At 46.0% G+C, this 21194-nt stretch overlaps 1 protein-coding gene across 1 annotated transcript; it reads right to left on the reverse strand.

Moving 5' to 3' along the window:
- Window positions 1–837: 837 nt before the first annotated feature.
- Window positions 838–16781, reverse strand: LOC127008517 (protein RCC2 homolog; the record flags this gene model as incomplete). The annotated part of the gene is given in 6 exon segments (XM_050880631.1): window positions 838–2947; window positions 8922–9278; window positions 10303–10554; window positions 11935–12185; window positions 14072–14291; window positions 16455–16781. Coding segments are annotated over 6 exon segments (1413 nt in total). The 3' UTR covers window positions 838–2776.
- Window positions 16782–21194: the final 4413 nt, after the last annotated feature.

Raw genomic sequence — 21194 nt, forward strand, 5'->3', positions numbered from 1 at the left:
GCATGGTAAAGGCACAGTCATGTAATGGGAAGAATTCATTTATGGAACGTGAGTGTTTCCCTAATACTTAACATCCTACATACTCAAGTAAAAGTCTAATTTTCTTAATTGTGAAGTCAGTTTTGAGGGATGACTTTACATGGCTAATACTTTTTCTAGGGGGGGTTAGATGTATTCCTGTCAGACATATTGTAGCTTTGGGGGTCAACTTTAACATGTTAAACTTTTGCCCAAGTATATGCAACATTGCACTTGCACAAACCTACTTCATCTCTTGCCTTTCCACACTGCAGAGGTTTCATGAAGGAAAAAATCCCACCACCTCCTAGCTTATGAGGTCAGAGGTATGTTCAAATGTCATGTCCAGTCCTCTACCTTCTGTTGCCTGGCGGCACAGACTGTGACCATCACACAAGTACTGGCAGGGGAAAGTCTCTGCCTCTCAATGTCATTCATGAGGAAACACAAAATGTGACAAGTAATTCCACACTGATACAATTCAATGAACTCAGACACACTTTCACTGACCTTGCCAGCAAAGCCTCACAAAAGGTTCACCTCTGAATGTGTGGCTCAGAGGCAGAACCATCCATCTTGAGGGGAGACCTATGGAGATGAAGACCCCATCAACTATTACCCAGACCACAATGGAATTTGGCATAAGTTGTACGTGATCTAAATCACTGCTCAACACTGTCCAACAGAAGTGACCCGCCCCCTTATAGCAGTGTTTAGACACTGCCCTGCTCCTGAGATATGACTACAGTGCCCAAATTATGTTTTCCTGTGTGTGGGTGCATGTGCATGTGTGTGTGTGTGTGTGTGTGTGTGTGTGTGTGTGTGTGTGTGTGTGTGTGTGTGTGTGTGTGTGTGTGTGTGTGTGTGTGTGTGTGTGTGTGTGTGTGTGTGTGTGTGTGTGTGTGTGTGTGTGTGTGTGTGTGTGTGTGTGTGTGTGTGTGTGTTTGTAATTCACCCCCATGGTCTGACCACTTTTTACTTGTGGTCACCCGCCAGTACCGTCCCTGAATGAGTGAGATACAAGTGACAGATCTCTGGGTACGGCTAAAACCTCACAGCCACACGCACCCAGGAGGCAGGACACAACCACTGACCAACATCTGGCACCCGTCCATTGTTGGGTGGCCAGAAGTCAAAGGTTACAGAGGACTGCCATTCCATCTCCATTCCACCTAGGAATCAAAACTGGGACCCCTCTGTTGTGAGGCGAGCACCCTAACCATTGCACTATGGAGAGAGGGTGTGAGTGTGTGGGCATGGTGGTACAAGTCTGTTGTGGCAAATATTTGATGCTGAGTGAAGCAGAGTACCACAGAATGCAATTTTTCATAAATCTGGGGGCACATCTTTTGCCTTAATTGTGTTTTACCTTTGTTACCAAGATGCAGAAGGCTTAGAAATGTGAGGTATTTAACATTTAGCTGGAATGTGTTTGCATTGATTGGTGGGGACAATGTTTATAAATCTTAGAAACCCTGTGTTTTGATGCTGAGTCACCAGTTGGTTCCTGAGGGAACCATCTGCTGCCCAATGCAGCAAAATACTCTTCAAAACTTCTCAAGAATATAATCTAAAAATTTAAATGAACACAAGTTTGAACAACTGTTGACTACAGATGTGAAGATGAGTACAGTCTCATCCCCTTCACTGAAATAGAATCACTTATTATTCATCATTGTTGCACTTGAACCAATTACACAAAAAAAAAAAATCATTGAGGTGTATAAAAATTGAGTTAGCACTGGAAAACATGCCTGAAAAATGTCAATGAAAATTTCCTTCCTCAGCAAAATAAAATAAGTAATTAAATAAATATATGAATAAATAAATAAATACAGAATTCTGATGTAGACAAGTGAAATACCAATAATAAATAAAGCAATGAAACACTGGCACAGTCACCTCTACAGAACTTTCAAGCTTCAGCAATTGCAACACAGAACAGCTTCACGTGTTACTGTTTGGCTACAATTTGCCACCTTATTGCTGCAACTCTTTGTCACTCAGTGATCAGGCGGCACAGCGAGCCTCGCCGCCCCAGCCCTAACACACTCAGCACCAACAGTGAGGCGGGGGTGACGCTCCCATCATGACACTGTGCACCACTGACCCCACCAGCATGACCTTTGCCAAGACTTTACAACACAAGTACAGAGTCCAAGAACTACAGCGCCAGCTCACCCCCGCCTGAGCCTCGCCTTGTCCCAGCCGGCAGACACAGCCGTCAAAGGTTCCCTTGACTGGTGTGCCAGCAGCAGCCAGCACCCTCTTGGTTTGCACTAAAGCATCTTAAGTAACAAAGGTTAGGTGGTAAGACGTTTGCATAAAAGCAAATCATTCAGTCACATACTCATAAATAAGTAAAGAGGAGTAAGTATATACTCACAGAAAAGTCACACTATTTTCTTGCAGCCAGGTTTGGGAGGTTGACTTTACATGGATGGTACATTTCTTAGGGATCAAACTCATTCCTCAACTGAACTCATCAAAGCCTTGGCCCAAAGCTTTGGCCCGGGGTAAACGTTTACAGGGACTGACTTTTCACAAGTATATGCTGTACTTGGCTTACCTGTATTTTGAAAATAAATAGATAATTGTCAATTATGGCAATTGAACATTACAGACAAATCCTTTAAGTTGTAAACTCAAAAGATAAATACAAACATGAAACACTAAAAAATTGCCACCTCAAAACTATCTGCAATCTTACTGTAGTGGACACCACCACAGTCCTGCTTAGTGAGTCCCTGCTGGCACCTTAGAGAGTGATCTCCTTCAGCTTGCCGAGTATCTCCTTATCCTGGTCGGTCTCGTCCCTCACTAGCAGGACCGTGTGTCCCATGCCACAGGTGATCTGCTCCACATGGCAGCCCTCCAGGGCCTTCACCTCCTTGGGCTGTGTGCTTGACCTGCAGTTCTCACCAAGGCCCTGAAACATTCATGTTGTTTGTACAGTAAGAACTCAGTGTCTCTATCAGCATTTTCCACAACTCAAAATTATCCACAAGAAGACTCAGGTGCTGCCACAATACCTACTTGACTCTCAGTTAAGGCAGACATTTATGAGGTATGGCCTTTTTTTTCAAAAACTCCCTTAGAAAACCCTGCAGCTTTGTGGATTTCGAGAGTAGACATTGATGTAGACACGAGTATTAAAAACAAGTTTTAAATACTTATTTAACCTCCCCCTGAATGATGAATACTGCACTGGCAATACCCTCAGCTACTAATACCGAGCAGTCTGGTGCCATTACCGTGCCACATAGCCGGTACTGTTGGTACTGGTATTGGTACCTGCCCAGCCCTACCATCGACAGGACCTATTTCTTTATGTTTATCAGCCGAGCAGCTACATGCAGTTATGATCCAGTTTTTACCCATTTCATATTTTAATTACTTGATGTTTATAGAAAAAAACATTTATTAGTAAATAATTTGCAAGGTATGATATGCTTAAACACATTAATTAAACAAGAAAATGTCAGAGGCTTTGTGGTGAGGACCCAACAGTTACATTAAGTTAAGGGGAGGCAGTGGCAGAGTGGTCAGTGTGCAGGAGTAGTGAGCCCGGGCACCTAGGTTAGAGTTGCACTGATGAACGCTGACAATTTATAACCATCAGAGTGGCAGAAGATTACCCACATGCTGCCCAGATCTTCAATCAACCCTAATTTCAGTGACTTCAGTCAAGTGAAGCACCGGGGGACATGGGCCAAGCAAGAGTCATATATCACAGCAGCCACTACAAATAGAATTTGCCTGCGCCACTAATGGGCCGGGGTCTTGGATGCAGGGGTCATCCAAGAGGCCCCTCAAGAAAGCCTAAAGGTACTACAGGCAGCACTTTAGAAATAAAAGTGAGATTTTAGCAATTACATATTAGTAAGAAAACATAAATTACATTACAATTTAGAGTATGAATAACTGATAAATAATGCTACTTATGCTATTTCATGCTGGTTTATGAATGAATACATCGACATTTCCCTAAGAAAGGCAGAATCATCCACAGGCAGACTAGGATGTTAAGAGTGGCACTGCGAAAAATCCTTTGAGGCTGCCTTTGTGCATTTTGGAGCTAACCCACAAAGGTGGGAATCCACAAAGTGAACCCGTGAATGCAGGGGGACAGGTGTACCTGCACCTCCACCAGACGACAGTGGTGACTGCCATCCATGAGATTGGTGCTGGTGGTCCAGGCTTTGTTTTCACTCATCCACTGCACCAGGAGGAGGTTCAGTGGCCTGGGGTTGGCGGATTAATGGATAAAGCCTGACTTTATCATGTGGCCAGTAGCACTGCCACACAGCAGCAAGGTGCAGGTGCCCTAAGTTACCTTGAACCCTGGCACCCTCCTTGCCTCCTTTGAGACAATGGTTCCAGCAGGCATTTCCCCCCCGTGCAGGCCTGTTTTGTCCATATTCCACACCTGCTCATAAGCTCCTTAGGGAAGGCTGCTGCTGCCTCGTGGTCTGGTCAACTGACACTGATTTGCCTGTTACTTTAATATTGTGCAAGGAGAAGCATCTCATAAAATTTTGGAACCAACCTTTGCTGGCACTGGTCAGGATGGGTGGCCGGGGCAGGGCAAGGGGCAGCGGGGTCAACAGCACATGGCACAGTCATCCTTTCAAATGAAGACTAACTTTGCACAAATGGCATTGGAGTCCATGAGATCATTTAGCCACCCAAAAGGGCACTGCCCATCTTGGACACTGCACTGTCTCACACCTTTGGCATTTGCTTGGCTGAGGGCGGCACAGCAGATGCCAGCAACTCCTGTATTTTAGCTTCATTTTTCAAGACAATGCAGCAGCATGGCTAATTTCCTCCCAGCACTTGCCTATCAACTTGACGTATCCACAAGGTTCATCATTTTCTTGAGCACTTAAAAGCTGGGCTCACCACTTGCACCAGGAGAGGCAGCACCTTTGGGGCCTATGTTTGCACATGTGGCACAAGGGTTTCACTAACAGGGCTCACAAGCTTGCACAAAATAGGCTGCTTCACTATTAATTCACTCACTTGTTAGCACAGCACTGCACATGAGAGCACAAACATATGGTGAAATATCAATACTATGGGTGGTTATACTAGGAAATGAAACGACCGAGACAACAGCTGGGCACAGGAGTTTTCAGCAGCTGAGCCACGGGACTGACTCCGTCCATGCAGGGACAGACTGCAAATCCTCAAAACTAACTAATGGGAAGCATACATCCAAGGGTGTATTGCTTCATTCACTTGCCGCCTCCACTCCCAACGGTCCCCCCCCCAAGCAAGATATCCTGTCTATCTGAAGTCCCTCCTGGCAGGATCAATCGACTTGACTCAGCCATGAGTTATGTGGGCATCCCATTGGTCTCCTCCGCTCAGGGTTGTCTCGTACAGAAACAACCCTAAGAGCAGGGTCAGTGTGCAGGGGGCATAACACGTGGCCATAAAGCTGGAGCTGCCGTTCAGGGATTAAGTTGGTAACAGGCCTCGACTCAGTTTCATCATGTAGTCATTAGATTGACACAAAGTCATTCTGTGATCCTGTGAAGGCACTTGGTAACAAAGGCACTGAAGTCACCGTTCAGTTAAATCTGTGAATTTCAAGGGTCAACTGTACCTCTCATTGTTTTCTTTAAAAGAACAATGAGACAAAGTACTGCAATATAAAATTCAAGTACAGTACCCTCTCGAGTTTCGCGCTTGTTTCATTCCGAAGGTATAGCGCTAAACTTGAGGATCGCGAAACTTGAGGTATTGAAATACATGAAAAAGCGCTTATTGGTTCTGGCCCGTGGAATTTTTTTTTTTTCGACTTTACTCCCTTGATATCACAATTTTTTCGACTTTACTCTTGTTATCTCAAAATAGTAATAGGCAGAAAATGGGAAGTGAGAACAGGTCGTTCTGAAGCTGCAGTTGAAGGCAGCTGCCTTACAATTGGCTGGCAGTTCTGAATACACGCTTGTGATCCACGTGGTGTCATCTGCTAATGTAAGGGTGGTTGCTCATGGTCACCCGTGGTACAGTTGGACAAACCTATAGCTTCTGGTAGTTTTCTGTGTTATGGTATAATCTGCTAACTCTTTCTGTTATAAATCATTAAATCACTAACATCATGATTGACTTTTCAATGCCTATTGAACGTAAACTGCCGCCGCAGTCGCGAAATAGCTCGCAGAGAGGGTCAACTTGCTTACTGCTTCCATATTTCCCTCACCGCTCACAAAGACCACAAGCGGGCAAAAAAGAACAAATCCAGGCAAATTAACTTTTAATGCTGTGTATTCCTACAGCGCGCATGCGTGGTGGACAGCAGAATGACTAATTTCATCGGGGAGATATTTCTCGCAACACCGGCCAGTGTACAGTGGACCTTCTTCTTCTTTTGACCTGTAATGTTTTGTATCGCTTCTTAGGTCCTTCTCCACACTTTTATACTTCACAACATGCACTTTCACAGTCATTTTGTTTGTTTTGATCGTTATCAGTCGCGGGGATCACCGCTCTAGTATTTCCATGTGAAACTGGCCGATGGGTAGTGATGTGATGTGATGGTGTCGGAGGTCTTGCCTTTACAACGGCACCTCGTGGCGGCTGGGGGGTAAGCCCCGCCCCGCACCTTACCATACACTCTCAACACCTGACGCTTTCTCTGCAGCCACCACTACCCCATAGGCCAATTTCACGTGGAAAACTATAGCGTCGATCGCCGCCATTGGTAACAATCAAAACAAACAGTGACTGTGAAAGCGGCCCTTATTTACTTCACAGTGCGCACTTATACACTTCACCCTGAACTTAGGTGTTTTTCTGTTCTTTTCTTTCCCTGATTTTGGTTTTCTATGCCCTTTTGCTATTTTCCACTGTTACTTTTCACCGTCGCTGCCATGTATTACAGGTCAAAAGAAGAAGAAGAGGAAAACAACACCGGGAGATCTACAAAAAAGTTTTTTGGACTGTGGTTCCCCAGCACGGGGTGTTCTCTTATCTTGTTAATCAAGTAGTAAGCAAAGCAGCTCTGCCAGTCCATTTTACGAGTCTCTTGGTGGACCATCTTCCACTGCTCCTCAGCCACTGCCGTCTTCTGTTTGTTTACATGCAGCCATTCGGTACCCACGTACCCACACTCGTACTCACAACCGTTTTCCATTCATAAGGACAACCAACAACTCTCTCCCAGTTGGGCATACAGGCAACCGCGGTTGCCCATAACCCCAATGGTTGGACACCGCCCTTTAAGGCAGCACGCATGGCGCCGACGGTAGGTAAACGTGACCCGTACATGTCAAAGCAACGCGAAACTCGTGGCGGTAATGCACGAAAGTCCTGATGGTAAGAATTTAGGACTAAGCGCTAAACTCGAGGATCGTGAATCTTGGATAGCGTGAAACTCGAGAGGGTACTGTATGTCAAATAATTTTGCACTGCATTGCATTGCATTGCTCACCTTGCTTCATTTCTTAGAAAACAAAGCAACTGTAGGGAAAATACGGCAGGTATGTGTGTACAGTTCACACTCTACCTAATTTCATGCTACAACACAACCATACTCCATACTGTCATGAGCTATTGCATATTGGTTGAATGACAGCTCATAGAACACATTCCTTCTTAAAATGTGCTATCATGTTAGTGTGTTCCAGAATACTGTTAAAATTCGGTAAAGGTAAAGGTGGGTGCATACCTATGACTGCGCATGGTTGCAGTGCTCATCTCTAATCTGTTGGCTCTTTGAGCCTGTGGTTGGTAAGAAACAATTATCAAGAGACAAAGGCCAGTGTGAAATCCAGGATTACCACAGTTTACCTTCCCCAGGATTCCCCAGGTACCCATTTATTGACCAGCCCAAAAGGGAGGATGAACAGCTGGAAGAGCTGCACGCCGACTGCCAGGGCCGGGATTCAAACCTGGGTCCGCAGAGTAGTAGCCAGGATTGCTGATCACTAGACCACGGAGGCATATTATATACAAACTCTTAACTACAGGTGAGGGAGGTGGTGTAGGTGGTGAGTCTGCTCCAGATACTCTGGGAAAAACTCTGGGCACAACCCCTTGGAGTAATTACCCCCTTCCCCTACCCTGCCTTGGGACCGTGACCTGAGGTGAGGCGAGGCCCTCACAGCACTGGGACAGGAATACTGTTGTCCTGGCCATGAGTTTGTCAAGCAAATAAAGACCTGTCACATTCATAGCGTATCAAGACCTACCACACTTGGTACATTATTTTCATAACAGAAGTACGAAGAGCTAATCATACATACGTTTCAGAACCTGTCAAAAATTCCATACCACAATATCACAGATTTTCCTCTCCCACAACCACACCATACCATAAATTTGTACCCTACCATACCAGTAGCTTTCAGCAAGTGAACTATTAGCAAAGTAAAATTTAGAACTTTCATATTCCCTTTCTGCAAAGACTTGGTAACATTTGATAACATTCTTCCTACTACTACATTCCCAAGACCTTCTCACATTCTCAGTCATTTAGCAGTCTCTTACACTCTGCTGCAATGTTGCTTCCCTGGCTGTCTTTTATTGCAAATGCTCCCTTGACTTTGCTAACTGCATGCCTTCCTCCCTCCAACCCCCCACTGAACAAGACTTCTCAGCTCATTCCTATGCTGTCTAACTTCCTTAGCAAGAGCCAATCTGTATCTGGACTTGTTTATCCATATTGCCAGTACTCAGGAACAGCTTTCCTTCATCTCTGTTTCTGCCCCCCTACGACTTGGACTTTCAAGAGGGGAGCATCAAGACACCAACACTCTAACCAAAACTGATCTCTTGTCTTTGTATTCTGCATTCCTTTTACAAGAGTACATGTTAGTTTTTTTTTCAGGGTTTTATTCACCTTGGCCCTGCCTCCTCTACCCTAAAATAGAAGAAAATGTTCTACCTACCAGTTCCCCGTAGGTGGGTGACGGCCCCCAGGCTATGACACTGTCGTCCGCTGCCACCACAACGGAGGTGGTGGAGCAGCCGACGGCCCGCACGCCCCAGCCGAACAGGTCTTGAAGGGGCTTTGGGTACATATTAGCTTCGCCGGTGCGCTTGGTCTGGCCCCACAGGAACACGCCGAGGGAACTGCAGGCGATTGTGAAGGTGGAGCCGCAGTACACCCTGTCCACGCCACGGTTGTGTCCGTCAAAGTACTTGATGAGGCGAGGCACATATTCGTCCTTGGGCTCAGCGTGGCCCAGTCTGCCATACCCGCCAAAGCCCCATGAGTATGGCCGCTTCTTGGCATCAACGGCAACCTTGGGGTGAGACAGGCTTGAATCAGTTTACATTTTCATGAAAGAGTTTGTTTTGAACACCTAGCCTTACCTAGCCAGGCCTAACCCAGCAGATGAAAAGTTTAGATAATAAGATTTAGATAAGATAAAAGATTTTGCTTTGAATGTCTAACCTCAACTACTCTCTCTCTGTACTTTCCCAAACCAGTCTTATTCTCTCTCAACTTTCCCTCTTGACTATCCCACCTTGACTGGCACATTTCTCAGTAACCTTTTCCAGTAGGTCCTCCTTCTCTCCTCACCTTGAACAATCAAAAGCCAAGTATGCTACACAAAATAAACACCTGTTAAAAGAATCAATGCCAAGGTGTTTGGGTATTCTTGAAGACACTTCCAGCACAGAACAGATATCACTGTATGTAAGGTATCTGGCTCATGATGCCAATGAAGAAGCAGTACATCATGAAAACTTCTTAGGATACTAAGAACTTCAGAAAGTACATGCAAAAACTGTTCCTTACACCTAAGCCTGTAGAGAGGCTGACAGGCTGGTGGCTACAGCAGGACACGCTGAAGAGTAAAGGCCTGGAGATGGCAGCCACTATGAGCAGTGATGCATCTGCTGTACAAATATGCTTGACAGAAATGCACCCAAAGGCTTCACCACAATTTGTCTGGATGCAAAGTTACTACTGGTATTCATCATTTTATGACTAGTTTTCAGCACTTAAATTATGAAAATTTGTCACTATATGTTGTGCTAAATTATTCAAAAGTTTATGAATAAATTTAGTTTTCTTTAGATAAGCCAATAAACTGTCAGCCTTTTATGTAAGTAAATACTTAAGTTATCCTTGGATAAAATACTTGCTCTTTAACAGTATATATTGTTGCAAGGAAGAAAAAATAATCAATCTTTGTATCCTCTGACACTCCGCTCCCATTTCTCCCAGCCTGGCTGCAGGCCAACACTCCACTTTGATCAACACAGTGCCCTGGCCTGGCCCAGCCTGCTCCCGGGACTCCTCACTGGCCCGCCGCTCACCGTGTGGTTGTTCCCGCAGGCGATGTCCACGATCTGCACGTCAGTTACGGGAGTGGGGTGGCCATCCTTGCTGCGCTCCACAAAGATGGGCACCCGGCGGGGAGCACGCTCGTGCTGGAAGGACAGTTTGTTGCTGGTGATGAAGAACTTGCCGTCAGTGTTGTGGCCGAGCTGTCCATACTCCGGCAGGCCAAACGAGTACAGGTAACCCTTCTTGTCCACAATCATGCTGAACTCAGCACCACAAGCAACCTGCAGAAATGTGTAATATTTATGTAACAATCTTTGTTTAGTATATGCAATGTTAATGTAGGAATGTTAGTTCAATAACTGAGTAGTCACTCCACACTGTTGAAAAGATCCTTTATGCCTTCATATTATTGCTAGGGGCAAGGTACATGTCTCTTTAATTGGTGCAAATGGTTGTAGACAATTTAAACAGACACCCCCTAACCTACCCTCACAAATAATTGCCTAACACCACCAAGTCACCAACCTGTCACTGCAGAGGCAGCAGATGATCAAACAAGGAGACACTCACCTGCGGTCATTCATAAATGTACGATATCGCCACCATCAGACAGAATACACACCAGTATAATGTACCGTATAAGTCCCATAATCCGAAATTCCCAAAGCAATAGACGCTCTATTCAATCAAATTAAATGGAAGTATTGTTAAATGGAGGTGTCAGTTTAATAGGATTTATCAATGTTGGAACTGGTGGGACTTTTTCTGTGTGAAGGAGTCAGCTCAAGGGAAAAATTAAGAATACAAAGTATACCACTCTAGTGCTGTTCCTGCAAAGCAAAATGAAAGTAAAAGTAGCTGAAAGAGAACTTCAGTTTGGGTTAGGTGTCTAGATACTCCCTTCATGACAGTCATAGGATGGATCTAAATATTCCCTTCATGACAGTGTTCATATCATAGGATGGATCTAGATACTCCCTTCATGACAGTGTTCATGTCATAGGATGGAGGCCATACAGCCAAAGCAAGGCTGTTCATAAGTTTGCCAGCAATTCATTCTTGAAAAAGATTAAGGCACCACAGGGAGGTGAAGTAGAACACGGCCGTATAAATCTATGTCTGTACGGCGCCTGAGTAATCTTGTGCAATGGGAGCAGCAAGGCCCATGGATAGTTCACACTAGTTAATATTGTTGTTTGAGTGGTCTCCATAAATAAGACAAAACAGTTTACACTCCTCTACTTACAACCCAGTACATAAGACATCCTGTTTAGTATTAGCGACACAACACACCCACAATATCACCAAACGTGAGGTTCCCTATAGACGCTATTTCCCAGATTTAAGATTTCCCAAACAGTATTCAAGATGGTTAAAATTCCATTACATAAGCTTTCTGCTCTTCGTACACAGACTGTAATTCACAGCAGAATGTCTGTTACAGCAGCGGTGCTGTTTTGCTGTGCCTGGCTGAGGGCGTGAGGACAGTGTACTTAGTGCAAACATATTAATTGACTGTTAGTATAATTTCAAGTAATTTTTGAAGTCATCAACGTGTAGGACCATACCATATTAGTATTTCCTGATTGCAGAGGGGAAGGATTCTGTACAGGCAGGCAAAAGTTAGCAACAAGCTAAGTTGCTGCCTGATCTTAACTCACCTTGACAATTTTCCCCTCCTTGAAGCTGATCCTGCTTGGCGTGTGCAGCACCGCTGTGTTGTTGCCCACACCACACTGGCCGGACTTGTTGTCACCACAGGCAAACACCGAGCCCCTGTCCGTCAGCAGCAGCGTGTGGTTGCGTCCCACTGCCGCCCCCACCACCGTGAACTCCGACATTGTGTCCATGGAAACAACCCCAGAGCGAACTTCTGTGTCACCAATACCCAGCTGACCCTTCTCATTGCGTCCTGAAGTGGGGATGAATGAGGCGTCAATTTACCTTAATGAGAGCAACTAGGTGTGAGGTAAGCTTGGGGGGAATGACAGAGGTGAAAGAATTTATATGCCTAATGTCTGACAGCAGTTCTATCTAAGCATGGAAGCATGAAGGGAGAATTGCAGGAGAGGGCTGTGAAGGGAAGGCGGGCCACAGGGCCAAGCAAGGGAATCATGAAAGGTAAAGGGAAGATTAAGGAATGGCACCATTCTGCTAACCTTGCCCTGTGCTTCTCAAACATGGGCATGGAAGGAGTTTCAAAAGGCAAGGACCTATGCAATAGAAATTAGAGGAGCATATACTGTAACATGATGGGAGGGTGTGAGTAAAGAAATAATGTCCTGAAGATGTGGCACAGATGGGAGGGAAAGCCTCAGAGTGGGGTGGAGTGAATGAGTAAATCAAGAGGCATAGAATATGGAGTTATGGAATAAGTGAAGTGCAAATCAATGAGGTGGTTTGGACAGGTGATGAAAATACAATGTAGTGATTTTTTTAAAGATGCATCAAACCCATTTTCTGAAACATTTCGCAGCTTACACACCCACACTTGATAAGGCTTTCGTGGAGGTTGTAGGTATTTCCATGAGTAGTTTTATGAGCCTAGTGATAGTTTAGCAAGGCTTCTACACCATGAATATGAAAAATAATAATGAGAACCCAGCTAATTTCCTTTAAGATTTACCAAAATATTTGTTATGGGACTCAAAAGTGTCTGAGAATACAGGTCAAAGAGTCAAATAGGAGGGCAAGGGGCAGCAGGGAGAGCACCAGAAAGGCAACCTGTCAGATACAGATTAGTGGCTGCCAGCATACCTGATATCCCTACATTTTCTTTAAAAACTGTGATGCCATTAGCCCAGTTGATGAATTATCTTCCTCACTACGTCCTCTGTTGCAATACTCTCCAAAGATGCTGCCATTTTTCCTTGCAGTTGTGATCGGGAACAGATATGGTTAACCCTTTCATTGCACTTTGCGGGGGAAGTGACTATCCCCCCCAGGCACACTCAGGTAGCCCAATGGGGAGGGGGGAGGGCTCTTTTAACCTCTGTATCTCAAAAACTATTCATCACAGCTAAAAACAAAAACACCATTGGAAAGAGGAGGCCCAGACCTATACGATTCGGTTATGTAAGCCTCTCCTGCTAATGTACAGGCACGTTCAGGGGATGTTGCCTGTGAACACTTATGTCTGTGCGTGTGAGCCGATCAGCCATATTGAGGCAACTGAGTATATCTCTTGATGGGGTGCTGGCAGGGTAGTACTGCCAACTGCAAAATTTACAACTATTTGGTAAAAAAAATCAGTCAGGTGATAGGTGAAGCTATGGAAAAATGCCGCTATATTGGACAACAACATCCACCAGTTACTCGTCTGTAGATTTTCCACGCTAGGCCAATATGATTTTCCAACAAATTTAGTGGAAAAAACATTGAATTTGCAATGCTGTGGGGTGAGAAATAATGTAGGAACACTCGTATGCGGCAAATTTGAGTGCGACTGGTGCTCGCAGCAAGCATTTAGCACCACCGGCAAGTTACACTAGTCCTCGCTGAGGGTATTAAGCAATGAAAGGGTTAACTGAAATTCCCCCCAGTGGTAATGGAAACAGATTTGGTTAACTAAAATTTTTATCATGTAATACTTTTGATTGTGGTCATTTCCTTAACCAAAATTTCACAATGCAAGAACTCACTGTGCTATCATCATTATTATCATGATATTACTGTCAAAGATTATTATTATTAGTGGTATCAAAACATACCATTGGTCAATTAAGCTCAGGTATACTCATCTCCAAGAACCATTAGTAACTTTAGCAGCACAACAAAACAAAACAAGGTGCCACTCACCTAGGGAAAACACCTTGCCCTCCTCGGTGATGAATATGGTGTGTGCCGCCGAGCAGTGAGAGGCAACGTAGGCCAGCCGGATACCCTTGAAGGCTGCAATGCGGCGCGGCACGTGGTGCATCATAGCCGGGATGCCCTTCAGATTCCGGCGGCCGATGTACTCCCACTGCGTGCATCCGGTGTACACGACGGTGCCTCGGTGCGCCGGCAGGCTCAGCCGCTGCAGGGGGTGAGGGCAGGTTAGTCAAGCTGTTGATGGGTGTGTGGGAAATGAGCACCATGAATCAGAGAACAGACGAATGTTAAGATACTCAAAGAATTGATGGCAGCCAGACAGCCAAAGCAACACTGGGAATACAGGAATTATAAAAGTCAAGGGAGACAGATCCAGGTAGAGATACGACCATAACCTTTGCCATAGCAGGATAGGATACACTAACATCAGACAGAGGTGGAAAACATATGTCAAGAGCTTTGTCCTGCAGTGAAGTAATTGTGACTAAAGATCATGATGATAATGAAATGCCTGTTTCTTCATTAATATTAAAACAACCTATTCTAATACTGAGGGGTTGGCTACAAATTTACCTGCCTCTTAGTTCCCTTCAAGAAAGCCTTACCACAGAAGAGTTTGCCCTTGCTTGATTTTCTGTAAGGTCACTACTGGTACAAGGCAGGTGAACCTTTTTTGTAACCTTTACCCTCAACCAAAAAGTATTTCATTTCTGACTGTTAATCCTGTGTTAGTGATAGTTTTACCAGACTTCTGCACCTTCAATGAAAAAATCCGCCAAGAAAACCAGGTTAATTTTTGCTATGGTCAGGGGATATAGCCGTAATGGGAGCCCAGTACGATTAAGAATATGAACCTTGGCCTACAAAGAGGACACCAATACTAGCAAATATAAGGTAAAATATGAGTAACCTGCAATGGAAATGGTTATCAGTGTGGCAAGCAGCACCTTAACCCGGTAGCAGCGGGGATCATGTTTCTTAATGGTCCCTCCAAGCGAGAAAAATGAGAAAAAATCACCCTTCACACAAACCATTTCATAATATATATCAAAGCATTTGTGATCAGATTATGCATCATCTATTTTGGGGGATTTATATCATGGCACAAATTTGGCCTGTCGCTGCTACACGGTAAAGCCACAAATTTGGCCCGTCACTACTACCAGGTTAAAGCTATCATAAACATGTCATGCATTGGAGCTAGTCGGGTGTAATACTAGAGCAATACAGGACTGTAGGGGAGGTGTAAGGGAGAGTAGGAGCAGGGCATGAAGGGAGATTATGTGAGGGTGAGTGGGCTGCAGGGAGAGGCATATAGGAGGACAGGAAGGAGTCAGGTGATACTAGAGAAATATCTGGCATGTGGAGATGAGAGGCTAGAGAGTGGCAGGGAGCAGGGCATAAAGGGAGACTATGTAAGAGTGATAGAGCTGCAGGGAGATTGACAGGAGACGTATAGGAGGACAGGAAGGAGTCGGGTGTAATACTAGAGAAATAGGTACCCAGCATGTAAATGAGAAGGTAGGGGGTGGGAGGGAGCAGGGCATAGAGGGAGACTATGTAAGAGTGATAGAGCTGCAGGGAAACAAAGAGGAGAGGCATTCAGGACAGGAAGGAGTCGGGTGTGATACTAGAGAAAATCCCGGCATGTGGGGGAGGTGTATGGTAGAGTAGAGCAGGGAATTAAGGGAGACTATGTAAGGGTGATTGAGCTGCAGGGAGACTAAGAGAGGCATTTAGGACAGGAAGGAGTCGGGTGTAATACTAGAGAAATACCCAGCATGTACATGAGAAGGTAGGGGGTGGCAGGGAGCAGGGCATAGAGGAAGACTATGTAAGGGTGATAGAGCTGCAGGGAAAGGCAGGGAGACTAAGAGAGGCATTTAGGAGAGGAAGGAGTTGGGTATAATACTGGAGAAATACCCAGCATGTAGATGAGAAGGTAGGGGGTGGCAGGGAGCAGGGCATAGAGGGAGACTATGTAGGGGTGAGAGAGCTGCAGGGAGAGGCAGGGGACAAAGAGGACAGGAAGGAGTCGGGTGTGATACTAGAGAAAAACCCGGCATGTGGGGGAGGTGTATGGAAGAGTAGAGCAGGGAATTAAGGGAGACTATGTAAGGGTGATAGAGCTGCAGGGAGAGGCAGGAAGACAAAGAGAAGAGGCAGGGAGAAGCATTTAGGGACAGGAAGGAGTCGGGTGTGATACTAGAGAAAAACCCGGCATGTGGGAGAGGTGTAAGGAAGAGTAAGAGCAGGGAATTACGGGAGACTATGTAAGGGTGATTGAGCTGCAGGGAGAGGCAGGGAGACAAAGAGGAGAGGCAGGGAGAGGCGCACAGGAGGACAGGAAGCGGCCTCCAGCAAGCACCTTCTTCTCGGGGTCTGAGGAGGAGGCTGAATCCGAGCCCACACTGTCCTGGCTGGCCTCCTCGTCCTGGGCCGCCTCGCTCGCTGAACATGTCGAGTCCTCCTTCAGCTTCTTGGCCTCCTGCTCCTCCTCGTCCTCGGCGGGTCGCTTCTCGGGCGTCATTGTCCTCGGAGCCACGGGAAAAAGTTAGGTTGGTCCGCCCGGCACCTCACAAGCGGCGAGTCTGACTGTCTGAGGCGTCCGATTTCCTGAGCGTGACTTGTCCCTCCGAGGCTGCTGTGTGCCATGGGTTAATGCAGAATATACCTGTAATGAGGGATTGGAGGGCGTTCTTGATTAATTCTTACTTGATACTTGCTTCATAGAGATTTCCTGAGGGTGACTTGTTCCATATAGGAGTTTTCATGCCGTAATGTGTTGTGTTAATTAATTTTGTACCTGTACTGTGAGGGATTTGAGGGCGTTCTTGTTTGATACTTGCTGTGGTGTCATGTGTTTATGCAGAATATATACCTGTAATGAGGGATTGGAGGGTGTTCTTGATTAATTCTTACTTGATACTTGCTTCATAGAGATTTCCTGAGGGTGATTTGTTCCTTATACGAGTTTTCTTGCTGTAATGTACTGTATTAATTATTTTTGAACCTGTAATATGAATGATTGGAGGATGTTCTTGCTTCATTCTTACTTGATACTTGCTTGATAGAGATTTCCTGAGGGTGACTTGTTCCATATACGAGTTTTCATGCTGTAATGTGTTGTGTTAATTATTTTTGTACCTGTAATATGAATGATTGGAGGTTGCCCTTGCTTGTTGCTTGTAACTTGATACTTGCCTGATAGGGATTTCCTGAGGGTGATTTGTTCCTTATACGAGTTTTCTTTCTGTAATGTACGTGTCGTGTTAGTTAACTTTGTACCTGTATTATGAGGGATTTGAGGGCGTTCTTGCTTGATATACTTGCTGTAATGTGTTGTATTAATTAATTTTGTACCTGTACTGAGGGATTTGCTAAGTTGCCGAGTTGCTAAGCTAAGCTAGGTATGCCATGTTCCTATAAGGCTTCAATTAAGTGTCTGTGAAGCTCTTGTAATATCTATGGTAGACGCTGTACTATTATAAAGTGGCAGACTGACTTTGTTGAAACTCATTACAACTATTCTGAATGTCATTATAATAGGATGTAATACACGCCTTTTTAATTCAGTATAGTAGAAGGGCCATGCTATTAAAACATTAGAAATTCTCATGCGGAATAGGCGCGTAGAAAGATGAAAGATGAAACTCAAGTAAAGGAAACTGAAACATGGGTGGTGCGATGGTGGATGCGGTGAAACAAGGTTGAAACAGGGGTGATGCTAGGTGGAAACAGGTGAAACGAGGTGGGCATAAGGTTGAATAGAGGTTGAAACGGGTGAAACATATGAAACGAGGGGAAAACAGGGGTGATTAGAGATTGAAACGGGTGAAACTAATATGAAACGGGCGATACGAGGGGAGACGGGGGGAATAGGGGGTGAAAGCAGGGGTGATAGGAGGTGGAAACAGTGGTGATTGGAGGTAAAAACAAGGGAGTAGGAGGTTAAAACAGGGGTGAAACAGGGGTTATACGAGGTTGAAACAGGGGTGAAACTAGGTGAAACTAAGGCGGGAAGAGGGTGTATGGAGTCAGGGGTGATGGTTGGTGGAGAGCGGTGATGGGAGGTGGAGACGGGTGATGGAAGGTAGAGACAGGGGTGATGGTAGGTGGAGACAGCAGTGATGGGAGGTGGAGACAGGGGTGATGGGAGGTGGAGACAGGGGTGATGGTAGGTGGAGACAGGGGTGATGGGAGATGGAGACAGGGGTGATGGGTAGAGGCAGGGGTGATGGAAGGTGGAGACAGGGGTGATGGGAGGTGGAGACAGGGACGATGGGAGGTAGAGACAGGGGCGATGGGAGGTGGAGACAGGGGTGATGGCAGGTAGAAACAGGGGTGGTGGGAGGTGGAGACAAGGGAGATGGGAGATGGAGACAGGTGTGATGGGAGGTGGAGACAGGGGTGATATAGGAGGTGGAGACAGGGGTGATGGGAGGTGGAGACAGGGGTGATGGAAGGTGGAAACAGGGGTGATGGGAGGTGGAGACAGGGGTGATGGGAGGTGGAGACAGGGATGATGGGAGGTAGAGACAGGGGTGATGGCAGGTGGAGACAGGGTGATAGGAGGTGGAGATAGGGGTGATGGGAGGTGGAGACAGGGGTGATGGGAGGTGGAGACAGGGGTGATGGGAGGTGGAGACAGGGGTGATGGGAGGCGGAGACAAGGGTGATGGGAGGTGGAGACAGGGGTGACGGGAGGTGGAGACAGGGGTGATGGGAGGTGGAGACAGGGGTGATGGGAGGTGGAAACAGGGGTGATGGGAGTTGGAGATAGGGGTGATGGGAGGTGGAGACAGGGGTGATGGGAGGAGGAGACAGGGGTGATAGGAGGTGGAAACAGGGGTGATGAGAAGTGGAGACAGGGGTGATGAGAAGTGGAGACAGGGGTGATGGGAGGAGGAGACAGGGGTGATGGGAGGTGAAGACAGGGGTGATGGGAGGAGGAGACAGGGGTGATGGCAGGTGGAGACAGGGGTGATAGGAGGTGGAGACAGGGGTGATGGGAGGTGGAGACAGGGGTGATAGGAGGTTGAAACATGGGTGAATGAGTGAGGGGTGATGGGAGGTGGAAACAGGGGTAATGGGAGGTGGAGACAGGGGTGATGGGAGGTGGAGACAGGGTGATAGGAGGAGACAGGGGTGATGGGAGGTAGAGACAAGGGTGATGGGAGGTTGAAACACGGGTGAATGAGTGAGGGGTGATGGGAGGTTGAAACACGGGTGAATGAGTGAGGGGTGATGGGAGTTGGAGACAGGGGTGATGGGAGGTGGAGACAGGGGTGATAGGTTGAAACACGGGTGAATGAGTGAGGGGTGGTGGGAGGAGGAAACAGGGGTGATGGGAGGAGGAGACAGGGGTGATGGGTGACGAAAATGAGAACACACGCTCGGAGGCAGAGTTGTAAGGGAGACTGTACAAGGGTGAGTGGCAGGGGGTAGGGCAGGGGGGAGGGGTGCAAGGGAGGGCAAGGTCTGGATGGCAAGTTCAAGTCGCGTCCACACTTTGAAATAAGGCTCGGACGCTTCCCTTTTCTCGCGCCATCTGTCTCGCCCGCCGGGAACTGCCGCTAAATAAAATTCTCGCTTTAATGGCAACTCTTTCAGCAACATTGTAATATCACGTGAATTTATCGGCGGCTTCTGATTTCTATCCAAAGCACGTTTCTATTTTCCCGGGTGGAGGTGTGGGCGGTCGAGGGCGTGGGGGCAGGGGTGAGGGCGTGCGTGAAGGCGTGTGTGTGCATAATTATATCAAAGGCTCCTGAGGAAGAGTCTGTGGCAGGTTTGTGGGAATAATGATCACCGTGAGCCCGGCCCGCGGCGAGACTTGCTGCCAATCGTCATTCATGATTTGTTTAACGAGATGAAGGACCGGAGATGAGAGACGCTTCCTTCTTTTTGCCATGCCATTAGATACATGCATCTTAATTCGCAGACCACACGTCAGCTTATGGGGACATGCAACACATATCATAAGAAAGTGAAAGCCATTATCACAAGCTTAGAGTCTATAACGAGTGGTAACAGCTAGCCTGACAAAAGGATGAATGAAGGTAACTGAAATATCGAGGGGAAGAAGCGAAGGACGATTTAGGTGATTTGTGAACTAAAATTGAAGGTAAGATCATGATAATATATAATGACGATCGAGGTGATACACATAGATCGACTTGGTATGACGAAAATTTACGGCATGAAGAGCAATTTATAGAAAGAAAGGCTGAATGAAGGTGAATGAAATATCAAAGGAAAGAAGCGAAGGACTATAATGATTTGTGAACTAAAACAGGAGGCATATGCAAGATCTAATGAAAAGTTGATAAAGATGGATCTGCGCTGGGACGAACAGACGATGTGAAGAGAAACGAGTTAGATGATCACAGAATTAAAGTTGGTCCCGCAAGAGGAAACGTGTTTAGACAAAGGAAGATGGAGATGAGCTCAACCATATTCCAGCAACCTGAAATAGGGAGAATACTAGAATATTAAGCTTGTAGAAGAGTAGTAAGGAGTAAATCAGAATGTCAGGGCCACGGACAACACCAGTGGCCTACAGTAGTGGATTTAAAGCCCCACACTCTGGTTATATCCTAGTCCCCCCAAGACTCCAAACACACGCAGGCATCAGGTAAGGAAATGCCGGCTGAGCGATACTTTCTGGAGCACTTTCACTTCTGCCATGGCTTACGGTCTGTTACTTCAGTCATCGTGTCCGCTGAGAGAGAGAGAGAGAGAGAGAGCGAGAAACATCACATAAGTGTCCCAAACAAAAAAAAGTACGATATGCTTACCTCACCTCACTGCTGTTTCCGCTGAGAGAGAGAGAGAGAGAGATATTACGTAAGTATCCACAACAATTAAGGTAACACGCGATGTCTCCGTTTATTAAAAGGCGCGAGTCGACATATTTATATATTTGGTTCAGATATTGCCACCATTCGAAGAGGCATCCTGAGGTGTTCCTGCACACTTACACAGTTAATTACAAAGAACTAAAGCGTGTCCCCTTTACTCTATAGTTCGTTCGTCCGTTATAAATAGCGAGCAAAGCCAATGGCAAAGCGCATTATTATATAGGCACATACAACAATTATATATA

Source organism: Eriocheir sinensis, chromosome 38 (genome assembly GCF_024679095.1).
Source record: "Eriocheir sinensis breed Jianghai 21 chromosome 38, ASM2467909v1, whole genome shotgun sequence".
NCBI lineage: Eukaryota > Metazoa > Arthropoda > Malacostraca > Decapoda > Varunidae > Eriocheir > Eriocheir sinensis.